This window comes from Lycium ferocissimum, unplaced genomic scaffold, assembly GCF_029784015.1.
Source record: "Lycium ferocissimum isolate CSIRO_LF1 unplaced genomic scaffold, AGI_CSIRO_Lferr_CH_V1 ctg9772, whole genome shotgun sequence".
Classification (NCBI taxonomy): Eukaryota; Viridiplantae; Streptophyta; class Magnoliopsida; order Solanales; family Solanaceae; genus Lycium; species Lycium ferocissimum.
In genome coordinates, this window is record NW_026727878.1 from 11,823 (window position 1) to 30,345 (window position 18,523).

Consider the following 18,523-nt stretch of genomic DNA (forward strand, 5'->3'; position numbering starts at 1 on the left):
CATGTTATACCAGTATATTATGCACCGATAATATTTAACCGATAATATTGTATAAATATTACACTATAAAAGAAAAAATTAATCAGCGTAATAGGCCACAAAAAAGGCAACAGGTTTTAAGAAACTGCTCTACAGTCCATTCAAAATATCAAATAGCATAGCTTTACTCGATAAAATAAGCGTAGTGCTTAAACGTCAACAATATAAAATTCAACGAACATGTGATACTGAGATTAAGAATGGATACCTCGGCCTCGACAAACATGGAAGTAAAATTATGACACTTGCCTTTTCCAGGTTTTAATTTTATCAAACTTCCCTTGCTCCTAGCAGTGTTAAGAGTAGAACACCAAAATTGGACACTTTTGACTCTTAGAAAGGACATTCATTGTTCTATGTTGTCATCAATATAAAAGGTGGAGCCACCACCATAACTCTATTTCATTCTCATCAGCAGATCACTCTGATCAACTAATCGCTAACAAAGAAACAATTCCGATATCTTTACTTACATAAACATTTATGCTACATTGCTAACTACTAATGTTAAATTACATAGGACAAGAGTGCAAATTACAGAGAGCAAAACTAAAAAGGGAGGACAAGAACCTATGATGTAGGTCATGGTACTTAATACTTATAATCTATGTCCTTTTCTGCTTACTCTGCAAGTTCCAGGGAGAACTGGAGAAGGAAGTGCCTCAAAAGCCCAATTCATTTGGGCATCAAAATCTCGGTTGTGCAATACAGGATACAAGGCATTTGGTCCCTCCACAAGTAATGAGTTGTATTCTTGCAGGATTTACTACACATTCATATATCCAGTTGCTCGAGGTCGATCATGCTCGCTGCCTGTTGTATAAGTTGCTTCCTAACATCCACCTGTAATCGGCATAATGGAGATGATCAATAAAATCAAGTCAAAAGCGCAAGAGGGGAAAGATATGGAAAGTCTGCCATAGTTATAAAAAGAAATGCATTACGTCTGTCTCAAGTCTCACAACAAGTAGATGTCCCTAATAAAGTCTCAGCCTTTCAGAATAAAAAGACATACCCTGGAACCCATTAGTGAAGAGAAGACAACATTTGCTTCAGCTGCATCCTCCACTACTAATTGCTTTAACAGCCTGCTCTCTGGGTTCATTGTAGTTTCCCATAACTGGGCTGGCATCATCTCTCCCAATCCTGAAAAGTTTTCCATAGACATCACATGATTAAATAAGGGAGGTTTAAAGAACTCGCATGTCTATGTATAAGAGATGCATAAGCTTGTGTATCGACATTATAGGAAAACCACACTAAAAACTACGATTTTCATCCATCAATAGGAAAGCAAGCACCCAATAGACGATATCTAAAGTGGGCAAAGCGATGCTGCCCTAATAACTTATGAGAAGGATATAGGGCCCCAATTATCAGCATATATAGTTATTTCCGCCAATTAAATGTAGTCTATTTTTATCTTACTTTTCCAAATATATGATTAGTCAAACCATAAACCATGGAATGTTGGCAGTTGGACTCTTCGAATTCTGAAACCATTTTAAGGTGATGTCAAGTAGTGAGACTTATATTGCTCATCCAGCATTTCCCGGCTCATGTCCCTATGTTAGAGATGTTGAAGCGCCCTAAGGTATATCTAAATTGGCTTTGTCAGTTGCCCTAGGGACCCTCATTTAGCTGGTAATAAGTTTGGCAAAGAGTTCTCTATAGAAAAATGCATTCCAAACAGCTTGTCTCATGTGAAATATGCAGTCTTCAAAATCCAAAAAAAAACACATATCACACTTCCTATCTCACCTTTGAACCTCTGTATGTTATATGATGCATTCGAAGGGAAGGAACGTTGGACTTTTTTAAGTTCAGTATCATCATAGCAGTAGTATACTTGTTTTCCCCTCTCAACCTGAATAATTCCGAATAGAACATAAAAACCTGGAGGACAGTAAATACATAAGCTGTTAAAACAACACCTGAAAGAAAATATACCTTATAAAGAGGTGGAACACCAACATAAATGCAACCTTCGTCAAAAAGAGCTCTCTGCAACAAGTAAAGAATATCTCAACCAGGTTATCCAAACAGTCAACTAGACATCTTGGTTATTTCCTTAGACAATTCAAAATTCCCAGCAAGGAAAACGCTAGTTAATGTTTCATTGGACCATGAAGAGCAATGGAAGGGACGCACCTGATATCTAAAGAAAAATGTCAACAACAATGTTCGAATATGAGCACCATCCACATCAGCGTCTGTTAAAATTATAATTTTATGATAACGGAGAGCTTCCTTTTTAAAATCCTCCCCCTGAGATACAGAAGATTGAATAAGAATAAAATTTTGAAGAAAGAACAAATTGCACAAACCTCAAAGATGAACATAGTACCTTAACTCCAAGTCCTAAACCAAGAATAAGATTTTGAATCTCTTCATTTTTGTACATAGCTGCTTCATCCTTTCTTTCAATATTCAAAATTTTGCCTCTTAAAGGAAGAATAGCCTGCAAAGCATGAATAACTAATACATTTTACATTGGAGTTGGAATATGCGATGAACTTAGAAAGTAGTAAGAAATTAGTCTTCTAATCGCCACTTCCGCAGCACAATTTTTCTCTCGATAAGTTTGATCTATCTTTTACCAATGTAAACTATGCAGTGTTTGCTTTAGTTGAACAATTCCTTCTTTTTTTTTTTTCAGCCACAACGAGTCGGGTGGGAATCAGGTTGCAGAACTTCCATCAGAATTTTCATAAGCTGCTGCATAGTCTGGAAAGGGGGATAACTGTTTACAACACACCAATGAGTTTAATTACCTGAAAGCGCCGATCGCGACCTTGTTTTGCACTTCCACCAGCTGAATCACCCTCAACAATGAAAATTTCTGAAAGTTTTCAAAAGAGAAAAGGATTCTTTTAGAAAAAGGCAGTTAACTTAACATGATATTACTACATTATATCCATGCCTATATTGAAAGAAACATTATCCAATTACACATTTCAGGAAACATTACACAAAGGATCCTAGCATCTGTGCTAATATTGGGATTTACATTTAAAAATTTACTCCCTATGCCATTAAAATTAAAATTTTAATCCAATTACCCAAAAAAAAAAAAAAAAAATACATTGGTTGTGAAATCCATAATAAGGTAAAATTACCAGCTTCTTCAGGATTTGTGGCTGAACAATCAGCAAGCTTCCCTGGAAGAGAGGATGATCTTAAGACACTTTTCTGTCTCACCAACTCCCGAGCCCTCTTTGCTGCAAGAGCTGCCTACATAAGGCGCAATAGATGCTACTGGTAAAACAATTTTTTATAACACCACTTAATGTTCTTGAGCTGCCAACGTATTCAGCTTAATCATACAGAGTTCAATCTTGTGAATCTAACAACATAGGTACCTTTAGAGCATTTAGTGACTTGGAAAGAATTGAATCTAGCACATCTGGATGCAACTCCAGATACTCAGTCAGATAGTCTTGAACTGACTGATCGACCATCTTTCTTACCTCAGGATTTCCCAACCTAGTCTTCAATGGATATAGATAGTATAAGTAAACAATGTCAGCGCTCAGACAATTGAAATCTTAAGGCTTTATAGAACTTCTATACCAAAAAATGAACAAATATTACAACCATGAAAGGAGAGAGATACCTTAGTTTGTCCTTCAAATTCTGGATTCGGAACTTTAACAGAGATAACACAAGTTAATCCCTCTCTTACATGCTCACCACTTAAGTTTATGTCCTTCTCCTGAATAATACAAATGAACAAAACAAAACTTAAGAGTAACCCAAATATCCCTACTTATAGGAACGTTAAACAGAGAGAGATCATGCTAACCCAGAGGATTAAGGGTAATTCACTAGTTTGATTGCACCCAATCAGTGCGTCAGAGGGAAAATGAATAGCAATGTTAACCCTTGGAAAATTTCGCGTCATTTGCATTATATGTAAACTAACGTAAGCTCAAAGTGGACATGAAGCCCTTACGAGGTTAAGGAGGATATCTAATAATTTTAAGTATGTACCTTAAGGTTTCGGAGTTAAATGAATCGGCGGAAGTAAGTTCGTTGAAGGTTAGAATTGGTGTCATGTTTTTGGGAAGATTTCGTATCATTTGTGCTATACATTGATTAGCATTAGCTTGAGAGGGAGTTATAGGGCTCCTTAGATGGTTAATGAAGGTTTACATAAGTGTCAAAAAGGTATCATAAGGATTGGAGGTCAAACGAATCGAAAAGAACGCATTTTCGCGAAAGTTGGAGTTTGTGGGCAGTTTGTGGCCGCATACTGAGTTTGAGGTGCAGCATACTGGCCGCAAACTTGCCATTTTGGCTGAGCTTACTGCCCAGCACCACCCCCATGTTGTGAAGAGAGTATGCGGCCGCATATTGAGTATGCGGTGCCGCATCCTCCCGGCAACACGGGGCGGCGGGGCGGTTTTCAGCCCTTTTTAAACCCCAAAAGACCCCATTTTTCACATTCACTTCCCACACTTACCTCCTCATATTATTAGAGAGTTCTTGAAGATTCTCTAACTTTCCAAAACCTTCCACGCCATCCAAAGAGAAGATCAAACATTAAAACCCAAGAGAATCCATGGAAGATGATTATTCTTGCCTCTACTCAATGTTGTGATGAACTTGGTTTTAGAAGAAGTTTGAGTGAGGTGAAGTTCTTCTATTACAAGGTATGTTCTTCATATGATTTAGTGGACTTGAAGGTTTAGCAAGTCTTGAAGAGGAAAGGAATCATAGTTGAGAGGTCACATAGTATCAAACTGAAGTTGATGGCTATGAGTTGAATTTGAAAGGGGATTTTGGATTAATTTAAGTTTAGTTTGAATGAAATCTTTTGATTATGGTATTGTTGGTGTTGTTATTGTTGATTAGGAGTTGTTTTGGAATTTGGTGGAAGTCGATAAAATAGGGGAAGTGCTGCCCAAATTCCGCTAGCTCGCTAATTACTCTAGTTTGAACTTTTGAGTGTTTTCCAGACTTAACTCTAGTATAAATCCTCTTGAATGTAGATTTGCGAGCTTGGAAGGAAAACGTTAAGTAGTTAAGGAGACGAAAAGGTATGTTACGGCTAACTCTTTCCTTCTTATGGCATGATCACTTCGATACGAACATATATGCAAATGTCCTCCTTAACTACTCCATTTCTAAAAATACCAAAGCTTATAGTTCTTGATGTTCTTATGATATTATTGATCTTTGATTCATGATTATTGATCTTGTTCATTGTTGTTGATCTCATCTTATGGTAGTTGTTCCTTCAAGGTGAGATATAGCGATGACGAGATTCCATAATGGTAATCGGAGGTTTAGCGACCTTACGTCACTCCAATAGAGTTATAGCTTTCATTTGAGTTATAGCTTTATATATATATATATATATATATATATATATATATATATATATATATATATATATATATATATATATATATATGTATGTATTTTCTCACACCGCGCCGAGCTATAGTCGGCCGGGCAGGCACGTAGATGTGCACACCACTGCAGTGGGCAGGTTATGATGTCACCCCGGACGCGAGATGCCCCGGACGTAGGAGGATGATGATATGATGATAACACCGAGCCTAAATGGCCGGGCAGGATATTATATATATGTAAGTATGAAATGTTTTTTTTTTTTTAAAGCTAAGCATGCATGACATCCGCCTTAAGAGGCATTCAGAGGTACTGATTGATCTCTTTATCTTATGTTATCTTCATACTTTCCTTATTTTGTTGCTCATGCCTTACATACTCGGTACATTATTCGTACTGACATCCTTTTATTTGTGGACGCTGCGTTCATGCCCGCAGGTAGACAGGGAGACGAACTAGACCCCTAGGCTGCTTCATCAGCGATTGTACAGGGGCGCTCCATTTGTTTCGGAGTTGCGGTTCAACTGGTATTATTCTTTTGAGTACATATATAGGCATGGCGGGGTCTTGTCTCATCTTTATGATCTTAAGGTCTCCATGTAGAGGCTTGTGGACAGATGTGTATAGTTAGATGTTCTATGACTTCTTTGATTCATATTTTGTATATCATTTTTGGTAGCCTTGTCGGCTGGTGTATGTATACATATAGGCATAGTTGATGATGATTATATAGATGTGCATATATCTCTTGGACTCATGCCCCTACAGATTATGATATTGATGAGTTAGCCTTGTAGTCCACCTAGATATGAGTATAAGTTGTATGTTATGAAGTGCTCGGTAGGCTGGCTCCGGGTGTCCGTCATTGCCCTCCGGTTGGGTCGTGAGAAGCAAATTCCGAAAAGCAAAATTAGAGATTTAAAACTGAGTTTTAATTTCTGTCTTTCCCTCTTTGATTAAATAGAATTCTTTCTGGAAGGCATCAATTAAATAGGATTTATTTTAAAGACAAAAAACACCTCCTCTTACCAATCCTTATGGTCATTGATATTAATAATTTGAATTAAACACTGACAGTCATACAAAGACCCCATGACTAAGATTTCGTGATGGCCCAGAAAGCACTGCTACTGTGCTTCTATAAGATGTGCGCATATAAGCAATTCAAAGCTGAGGGATTTAGTTAAAAGTTGAAATCAGCACTACCAAAGTTACACTTGTGTTCACCTAATAATATACTCCATCCCAGTTCTTATCTAACATTCTTCTTCCTTTGTTCAATTTATTTCACCACTTTTCCTGAATCAAAAGTTTGCTGTCTGAAAGGAAAGGGAAAAAAAAAAAAAATAGCCCTCAATGTTATAGTGGTCTTGGTGTAGCAGGAACTAGACCAATATATACACATCTCAACTTTTATCTTAAATAGATTCCACTTAACTTCAATCTATAGACTATTTAAAAATTTAAACACTTTTTTTTTTTTTTTTTTTTTTTTTTTTTTTTTGAATAAGGTAACAAAAAATTTAAACTTTTTTGTCTTAATATGTAGTCAATAAAGGATTTCTAGATTAGGAAGGAAGGAGTCAATTAAAAGTTACTGAAACGGAAATCCTTTATTATATAAATTTAACTGATTGCGATATACATAACTCCAAACACTTTAGGTTGTAACTTGTAAGGTGGTAATCTAGATAAAGACTCGTACAATTTTAGAATAATCCTCTAGCTCTTGTAAACACAAAACAATGAGAACATAAGGTGGTTACTGGTGATGAAGTCAAAGTATTTGAAGGCACTAAAGCTCCAAGGTGCGGACTGATATTGTTTGAATGAAACCAGCAACGGAATTACAAGGGATAGCATGCACATCCGAGCAAAATGATCAAAAGAACAGAAGTGCAAGCAAAAACCCAGAAGACGTCCAATATATTCAGTGTTGTATTAGCAGACTGGAAAGACTGGAGAGATACAAAAACAACCAAAGATTTTTGTTGGAGCAAACAGAAAGAAAAGAAACAATGTGCCTATATTCAACAAACCTTGATTGTCTTTGACTTCTTCCCCAAACTGTTGAGGGTTCTTGTTAGGGCAGCTTTCACACCATCTATGTGAGTGCCACCATCAATGGTCCGTATGCTGTTTGCATAACCTAGCATCGTGTCTGAATAAGCATCTGAGCACCTGCAATAGAGAAAAGAGAAAACGTGAAACTAACAAATCTTACCATATTCATATTGCACACCAATTGCTGGAAGAAAAATAATTGGTGCAACCACTGCATGACAATGTGGTGCAGCATATAATTGTGTGCTGCTATAATTCCAACCATCCTCGACGTTGAAAAGAGTAAGGAGAGAAAGATGGGGAAGAAGGATAAAATGATATATCTTACCATTGAAGAGCCATATCAATCGTCATTCCATCAACTTCTTTTCTGAATCCCAGCACATCATGAAGTGGTTTCTAGAGCAAGAAGACGTCAGGCACTACTTACTAGACTTCACACAACAAAAGCATCACCGGAAAAGACAGTCCATTTTTTAATAACACGTGGTGTCCGGGCGCTTGCGTGCACCTCGACTTATTCCATAGGGTACCAGGTAACTCTGTCCACTAAAGCTTAGACAGAGGGGATAAAAATCACCTAGTGTTTTGTCTCCTCTGGGATTTGAACCTTTCTCAATCTACTTCATTGACCAATAGGCCACACCCTTGGGTGCTGAAAAGACAGTCTTTTTTTTTCTTTTGATAACCTGTAAATTTCTGAGAGCCGGTGGTGCACAATTTGAAACTTGGTAGATAATTGCCCACCCCTTTACCCTTCTCCACTTAAATACTACACACATTGTGCTCTTACACTAGACCAAAGCCCGAGGGCCAAGACGGTCATTAATTTTAGTCATTCTTAAAGACACATGGCTGACATTATCTGACAGATTGCAGACTTGATTCAGATATACGATTCCTTTTGTGCAAGATCGGTAGAGTGTGATACCCCAAAAGAGATACTCCATTTCAGAAAATGCTTGTCCTCCTTTTTCTTTGGAGTGACACAAATGTTGCCCACATTTCTGAAATGGAAACTTTAAAAATATTATACACCACAAAATGTTTATAGAAACTGTTTCTACTTTTTTTGCTTTTCGATCAGAGAAGTCAGTTCTACTCTTCCCAATACAGCTTCATCCTCATTCTATTATTCTATAATACTAAAGTCAGAATATGTTTTTAATAAGAACAAATACACCCAAATATGTTTCTCAACAAATATTAAACAAATCAAATTTCAAGTCCTCTTAAGAATAGTGCCAAATCAAATGGGGAGAAGAATTTCGAAACAAGGGAGCATAAAATATAATTTGTTAGCTCCATTCAATATTTTAGAAGTGAAGGCACTGATGAACCTAGTGACCAGGACACTATGTTACATGACATGTAAGTATGAGAGATCAGTAAATACATAGGTGAAGATTAACCATGATTCTTTATCGGCAGTTCTAAATTTTTCGATAACAAGCATTTTATTCAATAAATTCGAAAGAGGATATGAAGCGCGTGAAAAGTAAAAGGGAAAAGACAAGCACACTTTGTCTGCATTCAGCCATTTCACGTATTCAACCAATCCTCCAGCATAAAAGTACTCAGCGTGTTGGATCTTCTCCGGATCTACATCATCCTTCTTGAGAATAATTGTAAGCTGAAATAAAATATATGCTCAATCATTTGAAACTAAAATGAATCCAGCATATGAAGATAGCTATCAAGAATAAGAAGCTTTAATTTCTTCGAAGAAGTTTATGTATGTCTATGCACCAAAATGCAGCAGGTATACGTGAGGAATGTCAGTTCCATTGAAATGAACTTCAACATGCAGTCACCAAATGGCATAAGCAATTTCACGTAAACCATAGGTTGAAGAAGGAAGACATTGAAACACCAATAAAGTTGCTTCCACAAACAAAACCTCTTAATGGTGTCATTTGACAGCATGAATCTAACTAATACTACCAACAATACCTCAGGGTTGAGGAAAGCAAGCTCCCTAATTCTCCCAGCTATGGTGTTATAGTCAAATTGTATTTCAGTTGTGAATACTGCAAAGGACGATGCCATCAGAATTTAAATATTAATTAAAAGGAAATTGGAAACATGAAAATATTGGAGTTTGAATACAAAATAACTACCTTCTTTATCAGGCCAAAACCGAATGGCAGTCCCTTGCCGATCTCTCATTTTCACTGGGAGCTCCTGACATATCAAAGTTGTTACTGGCTTCCCCCGTGAATATTTCTGCTTGTATTCTTTACCATCACGCCATATGGTAACTTCTAGGGCCTATCAGAGAATATGATATAGATCACTAGGTCAGGAAAGCTGAAAGACCATTAACACCTCAAGTTAGTAGAAGAGGGCCATTGTTTGGTGTTTTGCTCACTGTAGAGAAATTCCAGCACTATCTTCTAACTTTTTGCTGTTTATAAATAAAAAATTACCTATTCCAAGAAAATTGATCATGCATGTAAGCATTTTGCTGAACCATTTCAGCCACGCTAAAAAAATAATCAGAACTACACTATATATAAAAGCAATAAATCAAACACAATCCATGTTTACATGTATTAGGTTTAAAAATGTCCTAATATTAGCATCCAATTTAAAGGAGGAAATCCTCAGCAGTCATATTTTCTACAAGGAGAAAAGAGAGATATCTGACCTAGAAAGCATAAGCAATTATTGGTTTACTTTATTTTCCTTTATCGATTTTTCTTTTTAGACATCCATTGGACACAGCGTTATTTGGATATCAAAAGGTCACTGAATAAAGAGTTGAACCGTTCAACAATTGATTTGTGTCCACACATGCAAGAGGTGTATGTAATCTTCAGACTGTAGTCTTTCTCTGATTAGAGCCTACATTGATATCTGCTTTCCTTGAAATGAGATAAACGGCCCCCCACGATGGAGCACAATCAACTTTTGAAAAATGAAAATCCAGAACTAGTCTAGGTTAGAACTCAACATCTTGAAAGCTCCTGAACTGTATATCTAGTCACAGGAAAAATAATCTGAAAATGCTTAAACAATTTAGTAAACATGCTGGAAGTTAATAACACTTGAGGTCATTCTACCACGAGAGACTACTTATCAGGTTAAAGCAATGGCAGCGACAGATTTGATTAAAGTACCGCTAGACAGTCAAAAAGAGAACATAAAGCCAAAGTATACAACACATATTAAGAGATGAATAACTAGCTAAAACTGGCAAAAAAAAAAAAAAAGGAGCAATAGCACAAATTTTTCAAAAACAGATTCTGTATTCTTTATCAGTGTATAGGAAAATGCTAGCACATATCTACAAATATTTCAAAAACAGATTCTGTATTCTTTATCAGTGTATAGGAAAATGCTAGAACATATCTACAAATATTTCAAAAACAGATTCTGTATTCTTTATCAGTGTATAGGAAAATGCTAGCCGATATAAATGATTGATACCTCTGACAATGCATTAACAACTGACAAGCCCACACCATGTAATCCACCAGACACACTATAGCCACTACTTGAGCCTCCAAATTTACCACCTGCATGCAAAACCTGCACATTTTTCTACCACATCATCAAGATATACTCTTGCTTCATTCTCTATTTTAAAAGCATTATTTCCATCTGAAATTCATAAAACGTTGATTTCCATGATTTCAATAGCATCCTCAATAATGCAACCAACATCAGTAAATAGCATGACTCAATTCAGAAGAATATGATAAATTCTAAGAGCCGGAACCTACAATCTCATTAGTCTGTATAGTATATAACTAGGAGCTTAGAAACAACAAACTTTTCAAGATCCGTAAGAGGGAAACACATTGGATATATTCGTGACTGCATATCCGACTTTCTGCTATATCTATCATCTATTACTATTATATAAGCCTAAAAATCCATGCTAAAGTATTGTAGACAAAAATGACCTTATAAAGTTGAAGGACTTTTATACCCTTCTAGTAACAGAATTACCCATTCAACATTAGTCTACAAAATGTAAGAGCGTTACAGAAATAATGTATTTTATGTCTCTCCCTTTACTAATCATTATTGTATTCTTTAAAGCACTTGCATTGTCCAAAGGGTAGAGGCTGCGGTTCCCTTGTCATTAAGAAAAAATGCACTTACATTGTATACTCACCCAAAATACAATCATGTGATCTGAATGTGAGAGACATGAAGAGACATATAAATTGCATTAGTTGTGCAATAAGTGTAATTTTGGTGGATCCATGTAAAGCATATACGTTTCCGAGTTAACTTCTCATTTGTTAAAGCTTTGCTGTTTATGCTCCTAGATGATTGTGATTTTAGCTTATAAATACATGTCTTCACAATTTGAAAACATTTTGATTTTAAAGATGTAACTGCCTTTTGTCTGACATTGTTACCTGGATTGGCATCCCAATGTAGCAGCGTTCTTGGGTACAAGACTTTTTATTTGTGTCTTTCCTTTAGATGCACTAATTTGTGGTGAGCTTAAATTTGGTAGCTTGAAATGTGGTGAACTTAAATTTGGTAGGTTGAAATGGGGAAAGATTTCTTCCTTTATTGAGCTAGCTAAAGAAGGTCAACATTCATCAATTTCAAAAGCTTTAACTTTTGTGTTTAATCTTTTTATTACTCAAACACATTGTTTAATTATATGTGTGTGATTTTAGAAGAGAATCTTGTGTACTCGTGATATAGGACTCACGTGCAGAGCGCGTGTCCAAATACTAGTAAAGAATGATAAGCAAGAGTGAATTGTGCTTTGTGCAGGCTTTTACAGTCTTTGAGCCATAGCTCTGCTCTATAAGTACCTTTTCTGGAATACACTAAGAAAAAATAAATCTAAACATGTGATTGTGCAGGAGTGGAAGTGGAACCTTGCACCTTACTCCAAGCAATAATGTTTTACTGTTCTAGTGTTTTACAAATGGCTAATGACGCTTCTTGTAAATCACATAAACCTCGGGTCGCTGATAACACTGCTCCGAGTTTCTTTGATCATGTTCTGTTTAACCAAAGATGATAAATAGAAGACTATGCTGCACTGGTTGATATTTAGTACATAATCACCAAAGGTATGGGCAGGATAAGACAACTGGGGAAGGAAGATGTAGGAAAAGTACAACTAAGCTCCACTAACTCTTCTATAAAACTTCAATGAGAGATTACTGACTGTTGAATCTTTTTAAATTATTTTTAGTAACTGAGAAATTCCCAAGGAATAGCGGCGCACAATTCGAAACACGGTGAAATAATGGACCTTTAACCTTGTCCATTTAAATACCAGACTATTGTCTAAAGGGTTCGGACCTGTGATGTACGTTTAACCCACACATCATGCACTAGATCAAAACTCTTGGAGCAACTATACCTTCAGTGTTGAATCTTGAAGCAGCTATAACCTTCAGTCTTTCAATATCGGGAACCATCTTTGGGAGTTCAAAAAACTTGCTTTCATAACTCCTACTTCTTCCTTATGATTTTACAGTTAATGTTAAGGATTTCCAAAAGTATAAAATATCTCAATTACCAGTAGGTTAAATGATCCTCATAACTTTAAACACACTTCTATAACCTTGGTATTTAGATGAAAAGTTGACATTGAGCCGCACACATTGAGTAGGAAAAAACATAAAGCGCACGCGCGCGCGCACACACACATATATATGCATATCTAAGAATGGCTATCCGTACAAACATACCGTCAAGACTGTTTCCAGAGAAGATTTCTTTGTCACTGGATGCAACTCTGTTGGAATCTGAAAAATGCCAACAAATGTTAAATCTAATCAGAAAGTGTTTTTTTTTTATTTTATTTTTATTTTTTTTAAATCAACAAGAATAAGGATTTGATCAGGATAGAAATTTCAAGGGTCTTTGAAAACTATAGACAAGCAAATCAACTTCTTATTAGCACACTTCCTGAAACCATTTCTATCAAATGCAGCAGTTCAGGACCTCTCCTTGAAAGGGGGACGGACCATGGAAATGTGCAAAGGGAGAACAGGAGATAATCAGAAACATCATCTTATGTGCTAATACAACATAATATTCAGGAGCAGGTTGAGTCAATCCTTTATGAGATGACAGACAAACCACTTGACATATAAATAAGCTAGAGTGCACAATTTCCCATGACATTAGTTCCACTTCTGTAAAAGAGAAGAAGACAGCTCATACCCCACGACCGTTGTCAGTGATGCTAGCGGAGTTATCAGCATGGAGGATCACATCTATCTTTGTTGCAACTCCTGCTTGTGCCTCATCAACGGCATTATCCAAGATTTCATAAACCTAGGAGGAAATATGATTAATAACTGGGGCAATAAAGTTCAGTCAAGAATTAACAGAAGCATAATTAGCACCGCCAAATACATCAAAATGAAGGAATCAGAAAGGCAAGAGATACCAAATGGTGGAGACCACGGGGTCCGGTGCTTCCTATGTACATTCCTGGTCTTTTTCTGACTGGATCCAAACCTTCCAATACCTAATCAAGCAGCAATTTGCATAATTATATTTACTGGTAGATGATCAACATATTATTCACATCATTAATTCTTTTCAATATTAAATAGAAACAATTTAAGAAGAAAATTACTGCTGAGAAACAAAATAAATAGAAGATGTCCTACATAACTATATTTATCTGCTTTGCTTTAAGCTGCAAGATATTAATGAAAGGTAAGTCTGAAGGTTACTGTCTCTTTTACATTCTTATCCAAGTAAACTATATCTTAAAAGCTGACTGTGCCTTGCAGAGTTCCTTAATAGGTAATGCACAATACAGTAGTGCTGATTCACTCTTCAGTCAATGAGCGACTAAACACTAAGTATCCACTGCATGTACTTATGAATATATACTTACACTCAAAATAAAATATTTGACATTTGTATGTTGCATTACCTGTGAAAGCAATTATTTTTTATTCAGCTATTTTCCTGATCACCCTAAGCTACATGTTTATTTTCAAGTCAAACTAACTTATAAGTAATGAACAACTATAAATCTACAGAACAAACTGATAGAGCAGATTAATAAGCAAACTATACATATATATCCTTGATCAATTAAGGGACAGAAAGGTAAAGACGGAAAAGAAAACTGAAAAAGGACACAAAATTAAGGGAAATTAACAAAAATTGAAAAGAAAGAATTGCATTTTTTTCACAATTTACATGTAAACCACCAGATCACTTATATATGGATGATAATTTTCCAAGCTCAAAATAAGATCGGGTGTGTTTGGTATGAAGAATATGTTTTTCTTCTGAAAAATCATTCAATGTCTAGTTACACTGTATTGTGGAAAATATTTTCTCAAAGGAAATTATTTTCCACCAAAGGGAGGAATACGACTTCCGTCACTAATGAGAAATTATTTTCAATTACAAATATCTCAATTCTTACTTCAATTCACTTGCCTCGGGCCCATTGGCCATAACAATACTAGAACGGAGGCAGAAAAAGGAGAAAGACGACATTGTGGTGGAATACAATCCCAGCATTCATATGGTAGACTATTGGAACGAAAGAAAGAAGATAAATCTAACCCAATTCAACAGATCAAATTTAACTGTATACTTTTATTTTCTTTTGGTCGAAGGAGGAATCTGTAAATGAACCAGAGTCAACACTTAGCCTCTTAGAATCCCCATACGAAAGGGATTCTTCTTTTGCTTTTTGCTCACCTGTTAATATCTCAACACTTCTTTAGAGTTGCTCTTATAATACAATTACCTTTCTCTCAAGAAAATAAAAAAAATCAATAGCTTCAGACCTTAACCAATACTTAGACACTCTTGTCTTGTCAAAAAAAAAAAATTACTTGGACATTGTTGTCAACTTTTAATAACTAAGGAATATCACCATAATACTATACTCGTACCCCATCATCCACTTCTTTTTAATATTCTATTCGGATCAACTTGTGCATTCCTCGACTAAATCACCGTGTAACTATTTACCTCCCACCAACATGGGTACCGGATAGCTCTGACTATCAATACGGGTAGATAAGAAAAATTCACCCAGTTTTGCATCTATTGAGCTTCAGACCTTTGTGACCAAGGTCGTTACTCTAGTTCTTCAACCGCTAGGCTGTCCCTGCCTGCTTGACTTCTCTAATCCTTGTTTACTTGGTCACTATGTATGGATTCTACTGACATTGAAAATTGTGATTTCTCAATTCCATACATTCAGTAACTGACAATTGTTCATGGAAGCGCATTTCATCAACTTTTTGTTATTGGTTACCCAACAAAATGTTGGAAAATGATACGACAAAAAATCTCCCAAGGTAAAACACTCCCCCACAGAAAACATTCTCCATCCTAAGTACACTACCATTTTACTGTACATCTTTCAATTTATTTTCTAATAGAGAGAATATCTTCAAATACTTAACACAGAATTCAGACATTTCTTTTTTATCTAGCAGAGATTGGTTAATAATCTATAGAGGTTAAATTCATAGTGTTCTGAGCAACGACAATAGCAAAGGCCACATGCTGTCTAAAGCATCCTGTTTTACATGTCAAATGCCTGTCATTGCATCACTTTTGATATTCGAAGTGCTTTCACATTAGAAACGGATCGTCCACAAACGTAAAATCCAGCATCAAGCTGTAATCCCGTCTTTGTAGACATTACTCCTTAATGAGATATTGTGATAGACATTAATCTTTCAGGTTTCACAAAAGGACCTACCACTATCTAAGACTCCAAAGGAAATATGTTCCTTTCCTACAAGACTGAGAGTTCTTTGCTTTACCCAATCTTACATTAGAACAAAACATCATATAATGATAGTAGCTTTTCTTTCACCTGAATTTGCTCAGAACCATAAGCTTTTGACTTGGTATTTTCTTGAAAAGCCTCCGTAGCAATGCTTGATGACATAAAAGCTCTTGGAGACACCACGTTTCTAATCAAAATTCCATCCGACACCCTTCTCAGCCTATTAATCACCCTGCAACAAACCCAAAAGTTTTTTACCAGATAAACCGATAAGCAAATTTTCAAGAACTCAAATAGTAAGAAACAAAAGAAAAGGGTTGCATTATTTATCAATAATCAATAAATAAATAAATAAATAAATAAAAGGGCTGTATTTCCCTCTCCTTTAAAATAAGACCAACAGCCTCTCTTTTAGAGACATTAAGCTGACCAACATTCCTCCAAAATGAAGTTAATATGTTCCTACCACGCAAGAACAACAATTAATTTTCAAAATACAGAAAAAAGAACATATAAAAAACCAAATGAACATGTATCGGTGTGCAACATTCAACTCACTTGATGAAATACATTACACGAGCAACTAAAGTCCAAAAACAAAAATGGCTAAACAGATAGAAAGAAGCCATCTTCCCCCTCTTTAAATACAACACAAAATAACAAAATATAAAAACTTTTTTTAAAATAAAAACAAAAAAAAGCAGCCGGTGCACTAAGCTCCGACAAGGTTCTGTTGTATGTAGCCTTAGTCACACAGAGGCAACTTTACCACTTACAAAATACTAAAATATAAAAATGGTAAAAATAAAAAAAGAGCGAGTTGTCAAATTAGCCTTCATTTCAACAAATAAGCCAACCCCAAACATTATATTAATCCCGCTCAAAATGAATTATTCCCCTCGAATGGTCACAACAGAACCGAAAATCCATAACCAAAACAAAAACGTGAAAAGAAGAAAGACTCTTGCTAATAGGATGCCCTTCATTTTAACCAAAAATCAGCTAACTTTAATATTCTTCCCTCGCAAAATTGGTCCCGTCTGGCCATGAGAATTTCACTTTATTTGAAAATCAGCATTTGGCCGTGAAAATGGAATTTGAAAAATACCTAAAACATTGTTTTCACTTTTTTCACTTTCAGTGCATTCAAACAACCAAATATTCTTTGCAAAAACTATGACCAAGCACAACCCAGTCTTCAACTCCAACTTCAAAAATTCCAAATAAACTGAAAAATATTTGGTTTCTACCGCCAAACGCCTAACTAATTTTTCACATTCAATCAACCAGAGAAAAAAAAATTGTTTTCTAGAACTGAAAGAGATAAATATTTTCCAAAGTGAATAAGTATAAAGAGAGCAGAGTGTAGTTAACCTGGTGTTAAGGAAAACAGAGGGGCGAGAAGAAGAAGAAAAAGGAAGAAGAGAATGATGAGAGTGACAATTAAGATGAAGAAACCGAGAAGCCATTCGTTGAAGAGGAAAAGGCTTTAGCACACCCATTTCACTCACTCACACATTTATTCAAACACTATGTTTACTATGCGGGAATTCTATGAAGAAGATAAGAGAGAGCTTTTCTCATGCCTCAACTGGTAAGTACAGTAATTCTTTTTTCCTTTTTATTTTGTTTTTATATTGTTTACTTGACTACTTTATCCCTCCCTCTAAACCCTATTATTCAATTTTTTGGCCAACACGAAACTAATGTTTGGGCTCATTTTCACCTCTAACCGGCCCATCAACAATGGATTTAATTTGGGAGAAATGGGAAAATAACCATTTTTTGGATCGCTAATCTAAGTTTTAGCCACGACACAAAATTATTCAAGGTCTGTTTGGAAAGTCACCTGGTGATTGGAATTGGCAGTCATTCCGTAGTATAGTAAAAGATGATTTATATATTCAAATTAATAATATTTTAATTTAACATATCTATATCTACATCTACATTTACATCTATATCTATATATACAAAATAGGAGACGTACAAGCAACTTGATTAGGGCAATTGGCGCGAATGCCCCTCTTTTGGGCTGGTCTTTAGATTTTGCTCAAAATGCCAGTTTTTAATTATCGCTCTAGAAAAGCAACATAGTAAAAAGACATTACTATCCCTAACCGTTACATATAAAAACAAATATCGTTATTCTCAAATCCTTGCTTCTTTCATATCGTTAACCCAGCTCAACTTCATTCCCAATTTTTCACATTATTCAAATCGTTGTTTCAAACGGATTTCTCAATTGATTTTCTTTGCTACAACATCGGTAAAAGGTACAAATCTTAATTCAACTCAATTTGACGATTTTATTGAGTTTAGATTGTTAATATTTAAAAAAATCAT

General features: G+C 35.6%; 1 protein-coding gene across 1 annotated transcript; it reads right to left on the bottom strand.

The window, feature by feature from the left end:
* Positions 1-363: 363 nt before the first annotated feature.
* Positions 364-17,795, bottom strand: LOC132046189 (DNA gyrase subunit B, chloroplastic/mitochondrial). Its single transcript, XM_059436752.1, has 21 exons — positions 17,552-17,795; positions 16,265-16,409; positions 13,847-13,927; positions 13,618-13,731; positions 13,140-13,196; positions 10,894-10,995; positions 9,582-9,732; positions 9,415-9,491; positions 8,984-9,094; positions 7,790-7,860; positions 7,437-7,578; positions 3,656-3,754; positions 3,402-3,530; positions 3,159-3,273; positions 2,814-2,881; positions 2,387-2,500; positions 2,191-2,307; positions 1,990-2,043; positions 1,801-1,906; positions 1,055-1,185; positions 364-882 (listed from the first exon to the last, which is right to left on the bottom strand). Exons 1-21 carry the CDS (start codon positions 17,677-17,679, stop codon positions 814-816), a joined length of 2,181 nt encoding a protein of 726 aa, XP_059292735.1. The 5' UTR covers positions 17,680-17,795; the 3' UTR covers positions 364-813.
* Positions 17,796-18,523: the final 728 nt, after the last annotated feature.

What these genes read in the sequence shown, in the direction of transcription:
- LOC132046189 (XM_059436752.1), bottom strand. Translation starts at nt 17,679, where the DNA reads ATGGGTGTGCTAAAGCCTTTTCCTCTTCAACGAATGGCTTCTCGGTTT. An exon ending in TCTGTTTTCCTTAACACCAG is followed by an intron (nt 16,410 to 17,551) that starts GTTAACTACACT and finishes GGTTTGTTGCAG; the next exon opens with GGTGATTAATAGGCTGAGAA. An exon ending in ATTGATATGGCTCTTCAATG is followed by an intron (nt 7,579 to 7,789) that starts GTAAGATATATC and finishes TCTCTATTGCAG; the next exon opens with GTGCTCAGATGCTTATTCAG.